Raw genomic sequence first — 19,942 nt, forward strand, 5'->3', positions numbered from 1 at the left:
CTGATCCCTGATAGGTTGCTAATTTCCATTTTTGCTTTTAATATTTACATGCTCAAACACTGTTCACTTCTTCACATCTGAGTGTAAATGAAGACTACATAGGAATAATTATTCACATGTAGCAAAGTTAATTTTGGTTTTGTGGAGTTGCAAAAGTGGGGGCGGTAAGGTGGAATTTTCCAGATTCCTTGTTGTAAAAGCCGCTAATGAGCAAAAGGAGAAGGGAAAAATAATGGCCAAAAGTCATAATTTCGAAAACGGAGAAGTTGTAAAATGACATGTTGTTCAATCAACGTGATTAATTTGCTTCACACTTTGCAGAGGCTTTCTCCTTCGCCTTCTAATTCTGGCAACTATTCTGCTGAATCAATCTCACAAACCCAAATTAATAAGGTGGGAATGACAAGTATGGCTTTATAAAGGTTAGCTGTTTGCAATTTAGACAATAAGAGACTGCTCTCTGCTTATAATATGATCAGGCATAGTTTCACAGGAAAAACTCTTCAGTCAAAAAGCCAAAGTTATCAAGTTTTGAACCCGTACGTCCTCTGTTTTCATTAATCTGAATGAATTTTAAGTTCAGTAATTTTTTGCCTTCAGTGCCTAGTTTGGATAGTTAAAAGCCTCTGGTTTTAGGTGATGCTTAGATTTACACAGCCAAGGAAGTACGGAAAACGTACCATGGGTGAAGCCTCACAAACACCTCCTCCCCAACAGTTGTGCCATTTGTTGCCCACGTCTCTTGATTCTGCACGAAGCCCTGCTACCCATTTGTCCTCTTGTTCTGGGTCAGCGAGAAAGAAACCCCAGGGGAGGGAAATGGGTAGCCAGGTCAGATGAATATTTATATCTAATAAAATCCCCTTACTTTCTACAACTTTTAATGGTTCATGCTGGCAAGAGGAGAATGCAGAAATAGCATAAAGGATTCTGATGCCAATTCTGATATTTTCCAGGAAAAGGAAACCTGTCGCATGAGAAAATACAGATCTACACTTGTTTTTCCCTCCTTTGAAGGTATCTGTGGTTTACAGGCTATCAATACTGTCAAAGACTAAAACACAAATCAGAAAGTCAGGCCCTCAAACCAGAAATTAGAATGCATTTATTTGCTCTCTAACCTATTTGGTACATATCTCATTTTCAAGCTTTTATTCATGATGTTAAAGAAAAAATATTTTTAGCAAAAAAAAGCTTATTTCTCATACCATCTTTTAATTTCAATACTGAAGCACTACAAAGTAAAAAAAAGGTTATGAATGATTAACAGATTCATGACAAAAATCATGAGAATTGGTATCACTTTTAGTATTTACTATATAATACAGTCACAAACCCTTCCAATAAAAAAGGGCACAAAAGAAATTTATTTGCTTTCCAGATTAGCTTTGTCTTCTTGGGTTTTATCCTCAGAAAAACGTATGTGGCCTCATGTTAACTACACTTAAGATGTGACACTGAAGAAGCAGGACATTCAACAGAAGTTGAGACATTAATAAAAAACAATACATTTCTAGTCTCCCATTCCATCCTTTTCCAGGGATATTCTCAACTTACTTCAAAGTGGGACTTTCTGTCACACTGCCTCAGCTGGAAGTAGATTAGGGGTTTTATGTGCCCCTTCATCCTCAGAAATTTTCTTTTCGACTTTTCTTCTGCAGCAGTTGCAGTGGATGGGTTTAAGATTCTTTTATAACCACAACACATTTGGAAAAAGAACTGCTGGGGAGTCAAAAGGTATTCAGCTTGAAGAATCAGCAGATGTCCTTAATAAAACATATGTTAATCAAGATTCAGATTTAAATGTTTTCCCATTTAATTCCTGATCTTCTTTAATACAATGGCCTGGATTCAGTGTTTTCCCTGAAAGATACATTCATTAAAGGGAAGTGCTAAGGTAACTTGAAATTCAACAAGAATTTGCAATATTGATTGCTATAAATAAACAAAAAATAATGTATTTTTCTGAATTTCACCCAAAACAGCAGTATTTCCATTGATGGGCCCTGGAAATGCAGCAAGAAGTACAGAGAAATAACTAAATCAAACTGATATGAACTGATAGTGGTACATAGTCTTCCATCGCTGACAGAGGGAACACAAGAGATGCCAGTATAATAATTATGCAAATAGTGGTTTAAATAATCATTTAGTAATGCCAGTAACAGTACTTTTTTTCAGCTAAGGAAAATGGTGTTGGAGAGGCACATGAACAAGTGAACGCACAGTAATTATAGTATTTGTTTACAGCACAGTTATAATAGCACTTAAGTCCCCCTGTTTGTAAAGCATCTCCATTCATAATCTGGTTTCTCCTCCTTCACAGTAAGATTTTTAGCCACTGAACTCTCAACGATTGACTAGACTGTTTTGATCTCTCAGGATGGCTTATTAAGTATCACAAACCTGTAGTGCAAAAAGCAAATTATTTTTTCAAAAGTTTGTAAGCTACATAGAGGACATGTAGAAAACACATTTTCATGCCTTCCCCACTGATTACTGAAGACTCTGTAGGAAAGACTAATATTCTGCAGTCATAACATTTGACTCTTCAAATGGATTTATTCTACTTTGTCCGAGACAGATTAAAATAATACAGAAACAGGAGCATATCAAGCTATCATGAGAAAATGTATGTCAGTATCTGGGAAAAAACAGAATGGCAGAGAAATCATCAGTATCCAAATGCCTGAGGGGGTTATGGACTAACAGAAGAACATCACCACAACAATTCCAGCTATTTGATAGGCATCCTTACCTGCAGAAGACAAACAATAAAGCAATCAAGTGGAAATCTGGCAGGAAGAAGGTTAAATCAATGCTCTAAACAACAGTACATGATAGTGCGCTTCTTCTGTCGGCTGAATGGGAAACAGCACAACCCTGCAGACTGAACACTGGGTAAGAATGAATTGGTGTGGCTTATGCTAAAATACCTCTATCTTCAATAATTTGCAAGTAACAAATGCATCAAATAGGCATCTGCAACTTTAAAAGTTATCCTTTCACAAATCACTAGTTTTCTACCATGCATAATAAGTTCTATAATAAGCTCTATTTTAATCCTAGAATCTACAGACACAATCTGTTTTTCTAGCAATGTTTCCTAGGCAAAGAAGCAATGAACAGACATGCTGCATTGCTAGCTTCAGATCTGATAATAATTGACTTCTGAGGCCTGTTCTCTACAGTTAAATACATAGAAAATAACATTCTTGAAGGAAAACATTAAAGGCAAGACGATTCACCTCCCTGAAAAGTACATCTTCCAACACATTTAAACATTTACCCCTTACCAGACTTATCTCCACAAGTGACTCATTTTCCTATTTTTAAGGTACTATATTAATAGGACTTTTTGTACATTTTAAAGCAAAAAAATCTTTTTGACCAATTGGATGCAGTTTGGCCAGTATTCCCTCAAGAGGTGGGCTACAATGATTACCTTTATTACAAAAGTATTCCACTTCTTCACAGCTCAGATTTTCAGGCTCAAACTCTGCAGAAAAGCTTTCCTCCAATGGAAAGTCTTCTTTTGAGATAGTATCATTTTCCTCAGACAGGCACTCCTCTTCTTCATCCTCAATGGCATCCTCAAGGGGCCCTTTAAAAAGAATCAGGAACACTGTGGCAAAACCATCTAACAGGACAATGTGAAATAAAACCTTAATGAACTTATAACTGGAAGTGTTTAGCTAGTTTTTCCTTCCACAGCTGTGTTCAGCACTTATTAGAATTGGACAAATAGCATTTTATGGAAATTGAAAGTGACTGTTTTCCTGACGACTTCAAATCAGAATATGCAAAGTGTTATTAATAATATGTATTAATAATACTTGCACATGGGGTTTTTTTCATTATTCATTGGGCTCTAGTATTAAATGCAGACAGTTTTAACAATGGAAATCAAAGCTGTATTTGTAAAGCCACATAAACAGTGAAGAGCCTTCTCTTGTTTGTTAGTCATTGTTTTTTGATGCTGAATTACAGTACTTAAGAGGTTCCCTTTACAGTCTTCATTTCTTGAGTTAACAGTACTGACAACAGTGAATTACTACAAAGGTACTGACAGTATGAACTTCTTCAGCTTATTCTGCTATTTTGCTTCAACCAGCGCCTGACAGTATCCGTGATCATTCATTTGCTAGACTCTTTAATAAGACTCCCAATCAATGGACGAGACTCAGACAGACTATCACTGCATTTCACAGAGGCCAAACAACCATTGTGGTAAACTACTAGCCAAGGGCTACAGAAACATAAGCCAGTTACAGAAGCAGGGCACAAGTCTGAATTTGAAATGGCAGCCTGAGGTCTTTGATTCTTCTTCTAGTTACCTAGACATACTGTTGCTACAGATCCTCTTGAAGAGCAAGAACCTGGCAGAGCTATAATATGTAATGCCCAGGTTACCAATGTACTCAAAAATTAAAATTTCTTCTTTCTTATATAAACACACTTCAAAATCATTGGTTAATAGTAACTATTTGCTAAAGACATCTCTTGTGCAGGTGTAGAATTTTACCCTAGATTTAAATAGAGATTTGAAATAACTGAACATATTTTAATTTAACTAAGATTTTATTAAATGTCAGTATGTTTCAAAATCCATCTTAAGACTGGATTTCAAAAGAGAGATTTCATTATACATGGTTGAGGCTTGAAAAAAATTACATATTTCACTCTCCAATGAAAGCACAGCCTCATTTATAATTGACTGAGTATTTCTTCCTCGAAATGAAAGCTAGCTAGCTAATGAAAAAAAATGTAATTTGTATTTATATGATAGTTTTCCAGTATTAAATACGCTATTCCTATACAATCTGTCATGCTGAGATACAATACATAAATGATTCTGTTGCATTCAATGAAAAGGAAGGGATAAATTTTTAAAAGAAATCAAATATTGACTACACTCTAATTTTATGTAATTTATTATGAACCAGTGACTACCTACGTTTATTATAACAGCAAAATTCACTTTAGGCTAGGTTGTGTAATTCTTACTTCAGAGGAATATGATGGTTACTTTTTATTGAAATTGATTGAGAATCCCAGCTGGGATTCCATAAATTAATATAGCTTACTATCTTTCATGGAAATATGACTATTTGTGCCAGCTGAGAATCTGACCAAATGAACCCACTTTTGTGGACACATAGTCACCAACACTAGCTGTCATTCAACAATATATCTCCTAAAATAAGGGGCTATTATGGCTGAAGAAATAAAGATTCTCACTATCAAAGTATCCATCACTGTTAATTGCACCTTCTAGCAATTGTTGGGAAAAAATCCAGCAACTGCATATGCTCAGGGAATGAAGAGTGGGTATCGCACTGTACTGAACAGAGAACAAAGCACTAGCACACACTGGAGCAGTGCACTGCAGCTAAACATGGGCAGTTTTGGCACCTTACGTGCGTCCAGTTTCATGGCAGAAATGAAAACACAAGGGGTTCTGCACAAACTATCAAAAAACATCTTTCAGATTTCATATTATTATTAATATGTGACATTGTCTGTAGAGCCATTTATTGGTGTGTACTCCTGGTAACATCTGGATAAATAAACTAGGAAGGAAAAACACAATGAAAGAAAAATTATGCTATTTTAGGGAAATATAAATTTCTGCCCTGTATAAAGATGGATAAATACCGTGGTTTGCATCATTGCAAAAGCAGCCATATGCCATTAATAAATTTTCCAAATATTTTAAATTTGCTGAAAAAAATGTAAAATTCAGTCAACACTTTAGTGAAAGTCAATTTCCTGCTGAATGACTGGCTTTTTGTCATTTGACTTTTTCAATAAATGTCCTGCAAAATACAGCAAAAGCAATATACCTGCAAGTAATCCAATTGGTATGTGTACATGACATTTAGGTCTGTTTCTAGTTGTTAAACTGGCTTGTTTGATTAGGTCACCAGTACGTAATCAGCAAGCTAATAAGCACGGTACGTTAATTAAGAAAAGAATAGAAGCACAGTTGGTATGCTTTCATTTGCAGCAGTCACGGAAACACACACCTTATAATTTCCATTGACACTGTTTCCAAGAAGGCAGGAAAAAAACAATGTAAGCACCAGCTCCACAGCGCAGGTTCAAACCCTTGTCATTTTCTGTGTTGGGACCTTATCTTCTAAACAAATCTCAGACTAAAAAAAAATTCTTGACAAATGCTTCCATAGCTACATCCTATGTATGTAACATTTCCTAAAGTTACATGTCCAAGCATTTGAAAACATAAATGTAAATGTTGTCACATCCAAATGAGATCAGAGGCATGCATGCATCTACACTGGGTTTTGTTTTGCGTGTGCCAACCCACACATAAAAACTACTGATGTTTATCCAGTCACATATGGGCACACATCAGAGCTTTATGTAACAGTTCATCTCACAGGCTGACATCAGACATTGCACTTCAAAAAACAGCATGACTTTTGTTGAAATCGAGGGATCAGTGCATAAATATTTTTCTAGGTTTCATGCTGCTGCTGCCTTGTCTAATTCACCCATATACAACCTGATCCATGGGACAAATTCTGTCCTATTCATGTTGAGTCATCTTTTATTTTCTAAGTGTTCAAATACATTCAGCTCATGCCCAGAGTTATAAACTGATCACTTTATTTTAACTGATAACTTTAACTAAAGAGTAAGGCATTGTTCAACATGAGTAAGACCAGCCCACAAGAATAACAGCAAAATTAAATATTTCTTGGTTTCTAGTTTCATGTGAACTGAAATATCGATGCCTGATTTCTACAGCTATTTTTAATTATCACTCAAACATAGAGTGGGTTAAAGAAAACAGTAAAATCAAAAGCCACTTACTAGTAAGTGTAAGCAGATTAAACTCTCTATTCTTGATGACTCCATCTAATTACTTGTACATAAGTAGACAATGAATAAATTTTCAGAATCTCACAATAAGGATTGTATGGAATTACATATTTTTGTCCAACACAAACACATAAACTCTGCAGGTTTATGTTTCTCTCATTTGGCCATGTGCTTCCAACCTCTTCCTGATATCAGCAAATCAAGTCATCTAGAGAACTAAGAACTTATCTTGCTCAAAAACTTATAGGTCAGTTTTCAAAGTTTACTAGCTCCTCTAGGAAACAACCTACACAGCATCTATTCAACTTCTTCCCTGATTTAAAAGACTTTAAAATACGGAGTCATATCAACAAAAATAAACAAGCCTTTAAAAATAACAGTTTCTTTCAACTGTTTTCTCTGATAATGCTTTTTTTTTCCCCAGTTGTTATTATGTTGATATATTACCTTCAACAGGCCGAATACAGCTAAATCAATTACTTTAGTACTATACTTTAACTTCTGCATTTAAATTTTTTATTCAATTTAATAGTATTACACTCATTACTTATACTGATCATGTTATTAAGCACCTATGGCACAACATGTACTATGTTTGCTTTTATTTCAACTGAAACAGGGTCAAGGTCCCATCCATGTTCTGCCGAAAAATGCTTTTCAGTAACTGCTGATTAAGTGTGACATTACAACCAGCAACTGCCATAATGACACAGCAATGCAAATCCAAATAATTCCTACTATTGAAATTCACCTGAGTGTCACAGTGATCTGACAGAAAACAGCTCTGAGATATGATTAGACTTTTAAATAAAACAGTAAAATTTCAAAGTGAAATGGTTTAAGAATTTAGTTGAATAGTTAATTCCAGAGAGATAGTCTAGATGTTTGTCTTCTCATTTCAGCAATTGTTTTCCTATTAGCACTTTGTAAAAGAATGTGATGTGATGTGATCTACGGAGAGGTGATTCTGAAATGCTTCAGATTAGCTATATGATTAACAGTTCAGAATTCCCAAATGCACTAGGTAAAAACTCAATTTCTAATATTAAATAGGGGTACTGAAGGCAAATGAAATCTCCATTACTTCATTCTAGATTTTGCATGAAGCCCTGAAAAAACTATTTCCTTTATAAAACAAGCAAATACTTGTCTTGTACACAACACCGAAGATTTTCAGGGGTTTGGTAGTTTACTTATTAACTTGGTACTTACTCTATTTCATGAATATTTATTGCTATGACCATAAATCTCAAATATTTTTTCAAATAACATAGATAAACAAGAGGCAGTAGAAAATAGTACAATTAGTGACAGAAACGAAGGAGTCAATGTGGCAGAAATCTGTATGGCTTAGTGGACACAGTAGTCCACTTCGAAAAATCACCACATATAATTTGATACAAATAACAATATCAACTGAGGAGAGGCTGACGAGTGAGCTGCATGTGCCTTCATGGAGAAAATTACTTCTGATTGAGGCCACTTGGCAGCACAGCGTGGGGAAATCTGAACTGTGCTCCCTAATTTGTACCAGATTTACAGACACTTAAGCACATATTTTTTAGCACTATTAATGTATTAAATGCTAAATAAATAAAGAAATTATTCTTTCTCAAATAGTCATATACTTCAGTATAAACGCAAACATATAGATACAAACACACAATGACAGCTAGCTAAGTGGCAATCTTTACACAATGAGTAACAGATGCTACCTCAACACTTGAAAGGATAGGCCACATTTAGGAAAACAAAGCCAACACTGTAAGAATTTTAATAACATGGAAAAGTGTGAGAATGAACCACCAAAAAAGGGTTTACATTCACTTAACAAGAGACGCTTTTGCATCTCCTCTGAACACAAATTTGAGCATCAGACCCCTTGAGTGTGTTAGTCCTAACACAGCAATGCATGACTCCAGTTTTACGGTACTATAACCATAATGAAATAATTGAAATTCAATAACATTAAACTGGCCAAGTTCTGTAACGATTTCTCATAGTCAAATTCATCAGATTTCTCCCTAAATGAAACCACTTAAATGCACGCTCAAATTAAGCACATGCTTATATGCTTTCCTGTCCAGTGCTTTGCGCTTAAAATGCATGTATCCTGCAGTGGGAAAGTATCATTGAAATAATTATCTCATGAAAACGTTAAGTGGTTAGCTTCCTTCCCTCCTGCCAATATTCTCCTACATTCCCAGAGCAGCAACATAAATGTGCTCTTAACAAATTAAGAATGCTTCAGAAAACCTACAATACTTGACGGTGAGTGGCTGAGGAGAGGTTAATGGGTATAATTAGTAGTGGTAGCATTAAATAATAACAACTCCAATAAATCAGAAAGGCCTGAAATTCACTGGATCAACATCATGCATTTTGCATGTTCTGTGTGATCCATCCAGTATTTCCTAGGAAAACATGCAGTCACACACAGATTATCCTTAGCTTATGGTAAAACCTAGATATGTGATGCTCTCTGATTAGAGAGGGAAAAGCTTCAGAAAAATCAACCCATTTGTCTCCTATTTCAACAAGAACATTTTCTTCTAAATACAAACAATTACACAGGAAAACCAGCAGGCAAACACGTTATACTGATTCACATGTGGAAGACACATAGGGAACTTTTTTCCTAAAAATTCAGTCAGGAACATTAAAAATATACAAAAGGGTTCAACTTATTTAATTTTAAATATGGCAGTGGGGGTGAAGACACCACACAGTAGTTCAGAGTTTGCTTCCTCCTGGGAAGATTTCTATACAAGACTTCTTGGCTACTTCTTCAGCCTTTCAGTTAACTCCAAGGAGTGGTTGTTTCCAACCACTATGCTTTGACAGCAGCCTGGAGACAAGTTTAACAGCGATCTGAACAACAGAAACAATCCAGCTTCTCCTCCTTTTGGGGAAGAAATTTTTACAGGACACCACCAAAAACATACTCCCAATTTCCTCACTGGGAAGCTGGCTTTCTCTTGGGTTTTGTAGAAATTTTTTTAAGTGTCCAGGTTCAAATATGTTAGACCTTGTATGTTCAACCAGGGTGAAGACATGGACTGATAAAATATGGGAGATTAATATATGCTGTAGCAATCAGAATAAATTTTCAGTTTCTATCAAGCACTAGGACTGCCAGATACTGTTCAATCACCGAGACTTTCAGTATTCTCCTGAGAAGGAGAACCTCCAACTAGAGGTATCTAGATGAATCACAGAAATGAAAGTACACAACAAGTCTGCAGCTAACATCATGGACTATAAAAGGAAAATGGTAACAAAAGTTTTCCTACTGAAATAGTTGCTCCCCGCACCCCAACAACCTGACCCCATGACTGTCCACGCTACTTCTCTATCTTGGCTTTTAGTTAATAGTGATCCCAATTTTCAATTTTCATCGTAAAAAATACTGCCTCTCCCCTCCTCCCTATGAGAACTGAAAATACTTTAATTACATAATTCCATAGGAATAGAGAGAAAGGGCCAAGTGAGGTGCCTAAATACTCTTGTGTTAGATGGTAGATGGCAATACCTAATCTTGACAAACTGACCACTGCAGGAATAGATTAAAAAATAAGCATGCTGTTGGCAGAAGGTGACTGAAGTGCAAACTGGGAAATCCGCTTAGAAAAAAACTTAAATATACTTAAGAAGGTCAATATTTGTCAAAAAAACCACTCCCACTTTTAACAAAATCCTTCCCTCTTCAGTCCATTGAGTTTTCTATTTAGCTTAACTAAGTTATTTCTGTAATTCCTGTTATTTTTTTATAGCTATACTCAAGAGACACAATGCTACCTGTGCACATTGAACCTCTCCAGTCTGTTATGTAAATTGGCTGAACTTCAAAAGTTTTGTCCAGATTGGAAGATTGCACCAATCTGTGAGTGACTCCTTACATCTTCATTGTGGCACCCGAGCAGAATGAACCATTTCTCACTTTCATACTGGGAGAAACTTTATGACCATGATTTAACGACCAACTTAATAGAAAGAGGAATGGAAAAGAGCTGCTCTTTGGACACTATAAATCCACAGCAACCTAATGTAATTGAGCTTAACAGGAAGAATAAAGTATAAAAGTGTATTTCTGTAGCCAAAAAAATAAAAAAAAAGAAAATAATGAGTTATTTTTAAACACGTAAGTTCGTCCTATAGCCACTCACTTTTAACGTAAGTTGCATCAGGGGATCTGGTAAGAAGGAAACATTTTTATTAATTTTCCCCTTATCTGTAAGAAGAATGCTGATTTTTTTTTTCATTTACGTTCCTTGCCTGCAGGTAGCAGACCAAGGAAATCATATAGCAGAAATTTTTCCTTTTGATTAATTTCTTTCCATGTGTTATTTCTTGTATATAATTGATTTCAGGTTTTGCTCGTAGCTGTACATCTTTTTTATATCTGTACCTACTGCCTTCCTTCAATCAAGAAAGTTGAAGGAAATTACCTGAATTTTGTTAAGTTTATTAAAAAAAGAGCTCTGTGAATATTTAAATTGAGTTTTGAAATGCTAATACAAGAAAGATATTAGAGAATTTTAATAGTAGGTTCAATTTGACCCACAGACTATTGTAGAAAGGGTCAAATTTTATTCAAATTATTTCTTTACAGCAAAAAATATGAACCCTTTGATTTTATAAAAGTAGATTAATATTCTTCACTGCTAGGTCTTTTGGCACTTCGGTGCATGACAGCATTAACTGTGCTTGTATATAAACTTTTCAAAGACCTTTAAATGTTCCAGTAATTTGGAACTTCACTTTCATTTATCCTCGTCTTCTTTTCTCTTACCATTATCCAAGAGGCCGCAACAAAACTGACAGTGCCTATAGTCAGTTTGCTCTTAGAGCCAAGGCTAGAGTATTTCCAATCAATTAAAAGTGAAATGATGAAAAAGTGATCATTTAAAACATGCTTAGGGAGACATTAATTTCAAAAAATACTAAGCAAGTGTACTGTTAATGCCAAAGTTTCATTTGCATGGGAAAAAAGAAAAAAAGATGTGCATGGAATATGAGCTGCAAAGACCCTTGCAGTTAAATGTCAGACCTCAGTTTTCAAGTAAGGGGCTCGTGCCAAAATACAGGTTTAGTCCTCCAATAAGCTTATTCATAAAAGAGTCACAGCAATTCTTTTACTGCTGGGGCTCTGTTTTGCAAGATGCACCTTGTTTGGCTCACGGAATTCAGAAAGGACATATTTATCCTGCAGATGAACCTGAAGGTTTATTGATTTTACCTCAATATGAGCAGAGAGAGAATACGAAAAAAAAAGGCAAGTGTGTGTGGTACTACACTAAGCAACGTGTACAGGCAGAACTAATCATGAAAGATCATACTCATTTACCAAATTAACAGTATGATGTTTTGCCAAAGAACTGAAATTGTTTTGAAATACAAGTGTTACGAAAGGCACTTACAGAATCTTCCTCTCCTCAAATCTTCGCAACTGCTGGCAGTCAAAGTGTTGCCGTACTATAAAACCCTCAAAGGTAGGGATCTTTCTATGTGTGCCTCTAAATGCCATAAGGAACACCTTTTTTTTTTTTTTTACGATACAATGCACACAGCAACAGTACAAAAGATTTAATAGTTGCAACTTCCTTCTGGAATTCCTGCTCCCAGGTATAAAGGTCAGTGGAATTTTTAATAGTGGCTTCATTGGTACTATGATGCCAACGTAACTGCAAAACTGGTATCAGTGAAGGGTATGAATTCAGAGGCGTCTTAACTGATCCCATGCCACTGTATGAAAATAAAACCTACGAAGTGTGTTTCAATACTCTAAAGAATAAAACAGAAGGTTATCTCGATCTTCTAGAATTAGCAAAATTGTTCTGTCTTCTGACAAAAAGTGATAGTAGACGTTTCATCTTGGGAAGGGCTTTTTTTAAAAGTATTAATTATGATGTATTTATATCATTTGGAAAAATAACAGAAATAACAGTATCTGTCTTGCTCTAGGGTAAAGTGGTAATTGAAATATAGAAAGTGATTTAAACTACAAACGAAGGAGGAAGAGGTTTTTGCATTGGCACTTTAATTCAGAACAAGCATTGTACTATAATATTAGAGAGCAAAAAACCAGAAATACTCACAAAAAAACCCAAACCCAAATCATTAACTACCTTCCCACAGGAAAGATTTCAAAAAGAAGCCAATTTCAGTTGAAATCAGATTTTGGAAACTATTAACAGGTGCTAAGAATGACAAAAGTAATTTCATAAACTGTACCACGAATTGTCCTAGCCCTTTTCCTCCTACTACTGTCCCATCTTGATCATCCATTTATCAATTTAATCAGCCACACTTGCAGCCTCCGAGATTGACAACGGAGTCTTCTCTGAAAGTACTCATTGTTAGAAGGTGGCATCTCAGTCAGTCAAGACTGTAACTTCTTGTACGCTTTAGAGCATACAGATAAAGAAACTGGGATCATCAAATTTTCATAGAGATCTTGTTGAACACAAAGATATGGAGTGAGAAGAAGACTTACTGTCTGTCTTAGCTGTCTTAATTCTACCTACAGTCATAACAGCTTCACAGCAGATGCTCCACAGCAGACACTGTTCTGTGTATTTCTGATGGTACGAGAGGAGGAAGAGAAGAACAGAGGGGACAGGATGAGTATCCTGACTCAACACTTCACTAAAATCACAGCAGCAACACAGAACTACCACAGTACCACAGTGCACCGATTTTCCTGAAGGGAATTTTTAACTAAAGCCTACAAAGCAGACAGGAGATTGGGCATAAAGCTCTCAGAGACAGATCTGTGATGCTTGTAGATAATCTTCTACATTAGGAGTAATCTTGCAATGGTAGTTTATCAGAAGTTTTATTAAATGTAACATAGAGCTAACAGGGAAGATTTCCTGTTTGCTTATACAGAAATATTATCCCTGAAGCATTTTTTCCTGCATTACAGTATATTTTATAGTTTTTAAACCCATCATTTATTTCTGTATGATTCATATCTGCTAACTTTTACAAAACAATTTTTGAAACTACTGGCAATCTAATTTGAAATACTGGCAATGTAATTTGCCCTGTGATAAATGGCTAACATTGATGCAAATATTACCCAGTTCCAGTGGATTGTTTCAGCTAGATAAGTATGAAAATAATGTTTAAATTTACAGGCTTACAAGAAATGAAAGAAAGCACCGTTTGTGTAAGAAGATGGTTTCTTAATTCTGTCTTTCACTAAAACTGTGTGTATCTATATAATAAAAATTCAAATATTTGGTGCTTCATACATCTATGAGATGTGTCATTGATTTTTATATCTATACAAGTGTATAAAAAATAAAAAATGTATGAGATATTTGGAACTTTTTGTTTCTTTACATGTCCTAATCCCACCATTCAGGATCTCAAACATTAAGTAATACACCGCCTGTAACTCAGGAAGCCTTCCTCTCCAGCCTATCTCCTTTACCAAGTGCTGCTATAGCAAAGCAGTTTCAAACACCATAGCCCAAACAGGATGAACTTTATCTTACACATGGCCAAGTCATGCTCAGAGCACAAAGCTTTTCAGAGCAATGAAGGCTGCAAAAGTTCACACTCTACCTCCAAGGGAGCCCTTACTCCAAACACAGAACTTCTCTGGCAATCACATGAGTAGTGACTGACAGATACTGGTATTTGCTAATCACTGTCCTCACTCACCTGCTGGGGAGAAAAATGTGATGCAAGTAGGAGCACTTTGAAGCCACTAATGATGCTGCTGCAGTGTATTTAATGGCCAGCATGTTAGCTATGATGAAAGAGGAACCTCACATCAAGTACATTAAGGGATCAGAGAAATACATACTCATTACTCACTGTAATTTTACATTCCCGGTTTCAAGACAAAATACTCACATTTTTCTCATACAGCAAAGACACCCTATACTGCTATAGAAAATTAAGGGGTCTTTTTTCTTCTGTTCATTTAATATTTTCTATTTTTGCATGTAGCTCCAGATTATTCCTGTTCATCTTTTGTTTCTAGCTGCATTTCCTCAGATGGAAACTGGTCTCTCATCTCTGCACGTCATCATGCAATTAAATCCAAAAAGCAGAAAAAAGGAATCTGGACTTTTTAGGTCCAGAAATCAGCAGTGAACTCATGACTTCTCTCACAGGTTGCTATTTCTCTTCAAATTATTATTGCTTTTTCCTCCTGTCTTTTCTAATGTAGGCGAAACAGAATACTGCAGAAAAATGAGCCCCTGAAAGACAGCCGAAATTTGATCTCTAATAAAATGATCAAAGCTACAGAGCTTGTATGTAGAATTCAGTGCCAATTTGGGTTAGACCTCAATAAAAAGTAAAGCACACCTAAACTGATCCGTAACTCAATGGCACAGTTAAAGGAAAAACTTAAAACACAGCAGGTGATATAACAGACACAAATGGAAAAACGCCATGTTTAAAGTAACTGGTAGTTCTAAAGTAACAGCAAAAAAATGTTGAGATGTTAGGAATAAGCTAAACCACAAACTTCATGATCTTTGTCTAGCAGATGCATACTAGAATGAATGGTAATTTAGCTTAGTGAGATTCTCATAATTCAACAAATATAATAAAAATACTACTTAACAGTATGTAAGAGCTATAGATTTATGTAATTAGTTACTTATATTCTTAGAGCTTTGAATCTGAAATAACTACAGGGGATTCATTATTTTTAATCCCATAATGGAGTTTATCAATATGCAGAACAAAACTAAAGGGTCTCAAATTAGAACTAAATCTTTAGATCAGATTGTAAGAGAAATTATTAGTGTATATTTTTAATAGAAGCCAAATCATCTGGAAAAAGTCCGGTGGAATAAAATGCAGTGTTTAGCCACAACAAGCCACAAATTGAGTATCAGCAGTGTCCCTCCAGTGTAAAGCAATCCCAAAGTGAGGGTCCAGTGCAAAAGAATATTAATGCATAATTTCTTTTCTGTGGATATTCAGATCTCATTTTGCCCATGAGATTGTCAGTTATGATTAGTTACAATAATAACAGTTACTGTAGTTTACAGTGATGCACTGTAAGGATGAAATGTGTTTTGGTTTGGTTTTTTTAAGATCTTCAAAGAATAACAGCATTACAGCACTTATTGTGTTAACCTAAAATATAATGGACTACTAACCTGTGCTTCATCAGCACGTACATCTTACAATCACCATGAAAAAAATTTACTTTCATCATCACATCTCAGGAGTACATAATATAAGCATACTGTAGTCTAGGTCACATACACAATAGGATTTATTGAAAAATAACAACATTTCTATGTCATTTACAGTTATATATCTTTATACATATAGGTATATAAACCCAAAAATACAAATAAGCAAACTACACCTTTTAAAATAAACTAGAAGTGCATGTTACAACATACTTGATTTCTTTAATACTCCTGCTCACTTTTTTACTACTTTAATTTGATTCCTTACTGGTAGGAATTGCAAGGTTGCACAAAATACATTGCATTTCCCCTAGAGTTGGCATAACCTGCTGGTTTTCTGAGTTAATCACTAATTAATAATTTGAAAACACAAAGTCATTATGTCATTTCCAGACAATGAGCTTTTAAATGGTGCATGTTATGTCCTAGCTTTTTCAGTAAGAAAAAAAGTTTTTTTCCTCTGGAAACCAGATGGCTGGTAAGTGTTATTATGAGATATGTAAATCTCAAAGCAATAAGCATCAAATCAAAACAAGAATTCATTCTCCTCTCCTCTTATCATCATTGTTGTTTTGCTGAACCAACTTGTGGAATAATACAACTCCTACAAATTAGGCCACTGGATGCTTTGGCGACGATGAGTTGATAACCCATCTCCCCTTTCTTTTTCATAGCAAATAGGAGTCCTGAAAACATTTTTCACCTATAATTTCAACCTTCCTAATATCTTGTTCTACATGCTAAACTTAAATGAGGCAATCTTATTCCAGGCTGAGTTTTCTCAGTAAACTTACTCACTTGAAAAGTTTACTGGCTCCACTACTATTACAATTTGATTATCAAAATATCCTTGAGTGTCTTATGTTTTGGTTTTGGTTTGGCCAAGGTTCTTCCCTGGAAAAAAATCCAGAAGAGTTATTTGTTGTTTTCTCCCACTTAAGGAGTAAACACCTGCACCTTCATGGAAGTGCCAGTTTCACCCTACAACTAAAACTCCACACTTCAAAGCAGCCTTTCAAAAGTTGAACAAATACAGCTGCACCACTTTGCAGTGCTCTATTTTACAAAACTTGCAGATTACTCTAAATAATCTTAACTTGCTAGGGCTGCCCAAAAAGATAACTATGAAACTAAATTCCAAATATTGATTTCCAAAGGAAATTAGCTTCTAAATATTTAGAAGTACCTTACCTGACAAAATACACACTTTCAAAAACTTCTGTGGAGCTAAATATTTTGAAAAGGTCTGATATGGGAAGAAACTGTAGAAAAAAAATTATGGATTGGAATGTCATTCTATATGTCTTAGAATGTCATTCTATATGTCTTAGTCCTATTTTTCATTCTTGTTCCTTTGTTTTTCCATAACACATTCACTACTATTAAACTTTAGTATTGAATTTTATCATTTTGTATTTTAAATTCTTACACATGGTATCTAGTATTTATGGAATCACCTCAGTATTCTTACATCACAATGTTTTCTGTTTGTATTAACATGTTAAAAATAAAACATTTCTAGCAACTATCAGATTGTGTCATTTTATGATGCGAATAAGAGCAGTGACAATTACATACTACTGCTATTGGTTTATCATGAAATAATGCCAAAATATGACTAAAGAACTAATCCACAAAATAAACTGAAACTCCTTCCCCAACAGACTTCTTGTCAAATATAATTCCCCTTAATGAAAAAAAAACTTACTTGCCAAAACATTTTCCAGTAAATAATCACCCCTTTTCAAAATTTCCTGCCATAGGTACTAATGTATCTGTCTGATCTAGGTGACTCTCTTTGAGCAGAGGGGTTGGACAAGATGACCTCCAGAGGTCCCTTCCAACCTCAACCATTCTGTGATTCTGCAATAATATCAGGAGCTGTTGCATGTTTTCTTGTACTATCTCATCAAGAGCCAAATACAATAGAGTACTCTGTAGTATTCTAGCACTTCCAACCCCAGCATCAAATAGATTTAAAGGTGAAAAAATAAGAATATTCTTGCATTCCTCCAAAACTATCACATCAAGAACGAATGTTCTAGCGAGATTTTAATTACATACAGGCCATTTGTAGCATTGAGGCAATAGTTCCAACAGATCCATGAATGCAATCAACGCTGCCTGCATTTGGGCCATGGAAGGTTTGACTGCACATTAGACCAGCTCGTGACTCCATCTTCCCTTCAGTGTTACACCATAAATTCATTTCTTCTGTCTGCTGGTGTTCTACTTTAAGCATGCGAAAGTTTCACTGACACTCTTCATGTGACATTCTTCATACATGCACAAGCACACCCCTAGAAAGGCAAAGCTCAATTTACATACATGTTGCAACTTAAATTTACTGTGAACTAAGCTTTTTATAAACCTGGTTCCTGCACACTGTCTGTCTGCTGAAATGCAAGGTTGAACTTATTTTTGTAATAATGGAAGTCATGTTTTTTATAATACACACAGTACCTGTTTAACTTTGAATGTGTAACATTTAGAGGTTCAATATGTTTAGTAATCGTGCAAGTTCCACTGCAGTATTTTGTTTAATGTTGCACATGGTATACATAAAAGAATAATGCTCAGTTAACTGAATTTGGTACCACTGAACTCAGCCTGCAGGAAGGCAAATTATACCATGCCAGTGCTGCCCTGGAAACACAGAACTGATCCTCTGATATTGTTATACTTTGCCCATTTCAGTTTTAAGAATCAAGACGCTGCTTTTACACAACTTCCTTAAAACAATTATTCCTTAATGGAAAAGAAGTCACTATAGCGTTTTGCCTAATGTTCAACGAAAATTTCCTTTTCAGCTTCAATCCATTCCTCTTCACTGTAACTCCTCTAAAGATACTACAGTTTTTTAGATGTTTATACCTTCAAATACTAACAGCCTTTTGTCATGGCCCTTTAAATTATCACCTTACTAAAAGGCAACTGTTCTTAGAATTTAATCTTTCTCACATACTACAGTCTGAGAGTTACTCAGATATCTCACTGCTTGATGCTTTGAGCACTCTCCTCTTTTTTTTCTTACATCTTCTGGTACTAAGGTAAGTAGAACTGAATATAGCACAATTTCTGCATATAGTTTCTGCTTCAGACTGATCAAAAAGGCAGAAGATAGCAAACATTACGTGAGACTGTTGCACCACAGAACAGAGAGCTCTGGAAAAAAAACAGGGAACCCATGACACTTGGGGTAGAACAAGCATCCAGGACTAAACTAGGGGTTGAATCCGATGTTATCCATTACAGACACACAGACAACCAACTCAAGTAAGTTGTACTTGAGTACAACTTGAGTACAAACACTGTTAACTTCGAGACTGCTTTTAGAAGAAGAGGTTTGAAATCAAAGTATAAAATATAATAGCAATATTGATAATAATGGTCAGTCACGGTTAATATTACAGAAGGAAATACTAGAAACAGCTCACCACGCTGCTCGTCACAGGCTGTGTAACACTGTCATGCCATATGGTAACAGAAATTCTTCTGAAAATAATTAGATGTTCAAGACTGACATCTATATAGAAGAGACATTGCTACTAAAAATCAGAAGTGTAAAACACTATAGTCTGCAATAACATGAAATGTCACCATGCATTACAATATTTTGTTACTCCTGTGGGTGAAGATTAAGGAGGAGAAGAACTGTGGTTTATCGCCCCGGTTCATGCCAAAGAACTTGAAAATATTTAAAGATTTGCAAGGTAAGAAAACCAGACTATGGAATAGCAGTCAGAAGCTGATGTTCATTTTTACTGGTAAATAATTTTCTCTTACATTTTACTTTCCTCATCTTCTCTGTCATCATTGCCACTCAACTGCTATCAAATACAACAGTTCAATATAATTTTAAACACTTTACAGTGGATTCATATATCACAACTATCAATAATATTAGACTATTATGCCAA

The 19,942-nt window shown here is 35.3% G+C and overlaps 1 protein-coding gene across 1 annotated transcript in view; it reads right to left on the bottom strand.

Annotated features, from left to right (window-relative positions):
* Positions 1-19,942, bottom strand: part of ZFPM2 (zinc finger protein, FOG family member 2) — a 319,145-nt gene that overhangs the window by 251,173 nt on the left and 48,030 nt on the right. Inside the window, exon 2 of the mRNA XM_059836148.1 lies at positions 3,446-3,604. Coding sequence (XP_059692131.1) covers positions 3,446-3,604 — 159 coding nt within the window. The remainder of the gene's footprint in view (positions 1-3,445; positions 3,605-19,942) is intronic.

The sequence above is a fragment of the Gavia stellata genome, chromosome 3 (genome assembly GCF_030936135.1).
Source record: "Gavia stellata isolate bGavSte3 chromosome 3, bGavSte3.hap2, whole genome shotgun sequence".
NCBI classification, from domain to species: Eukaryota; Metazoa; Chordata; class Aves; order Gaviiformes; family Gaviidae; genus Gavia; species Gavia stellata.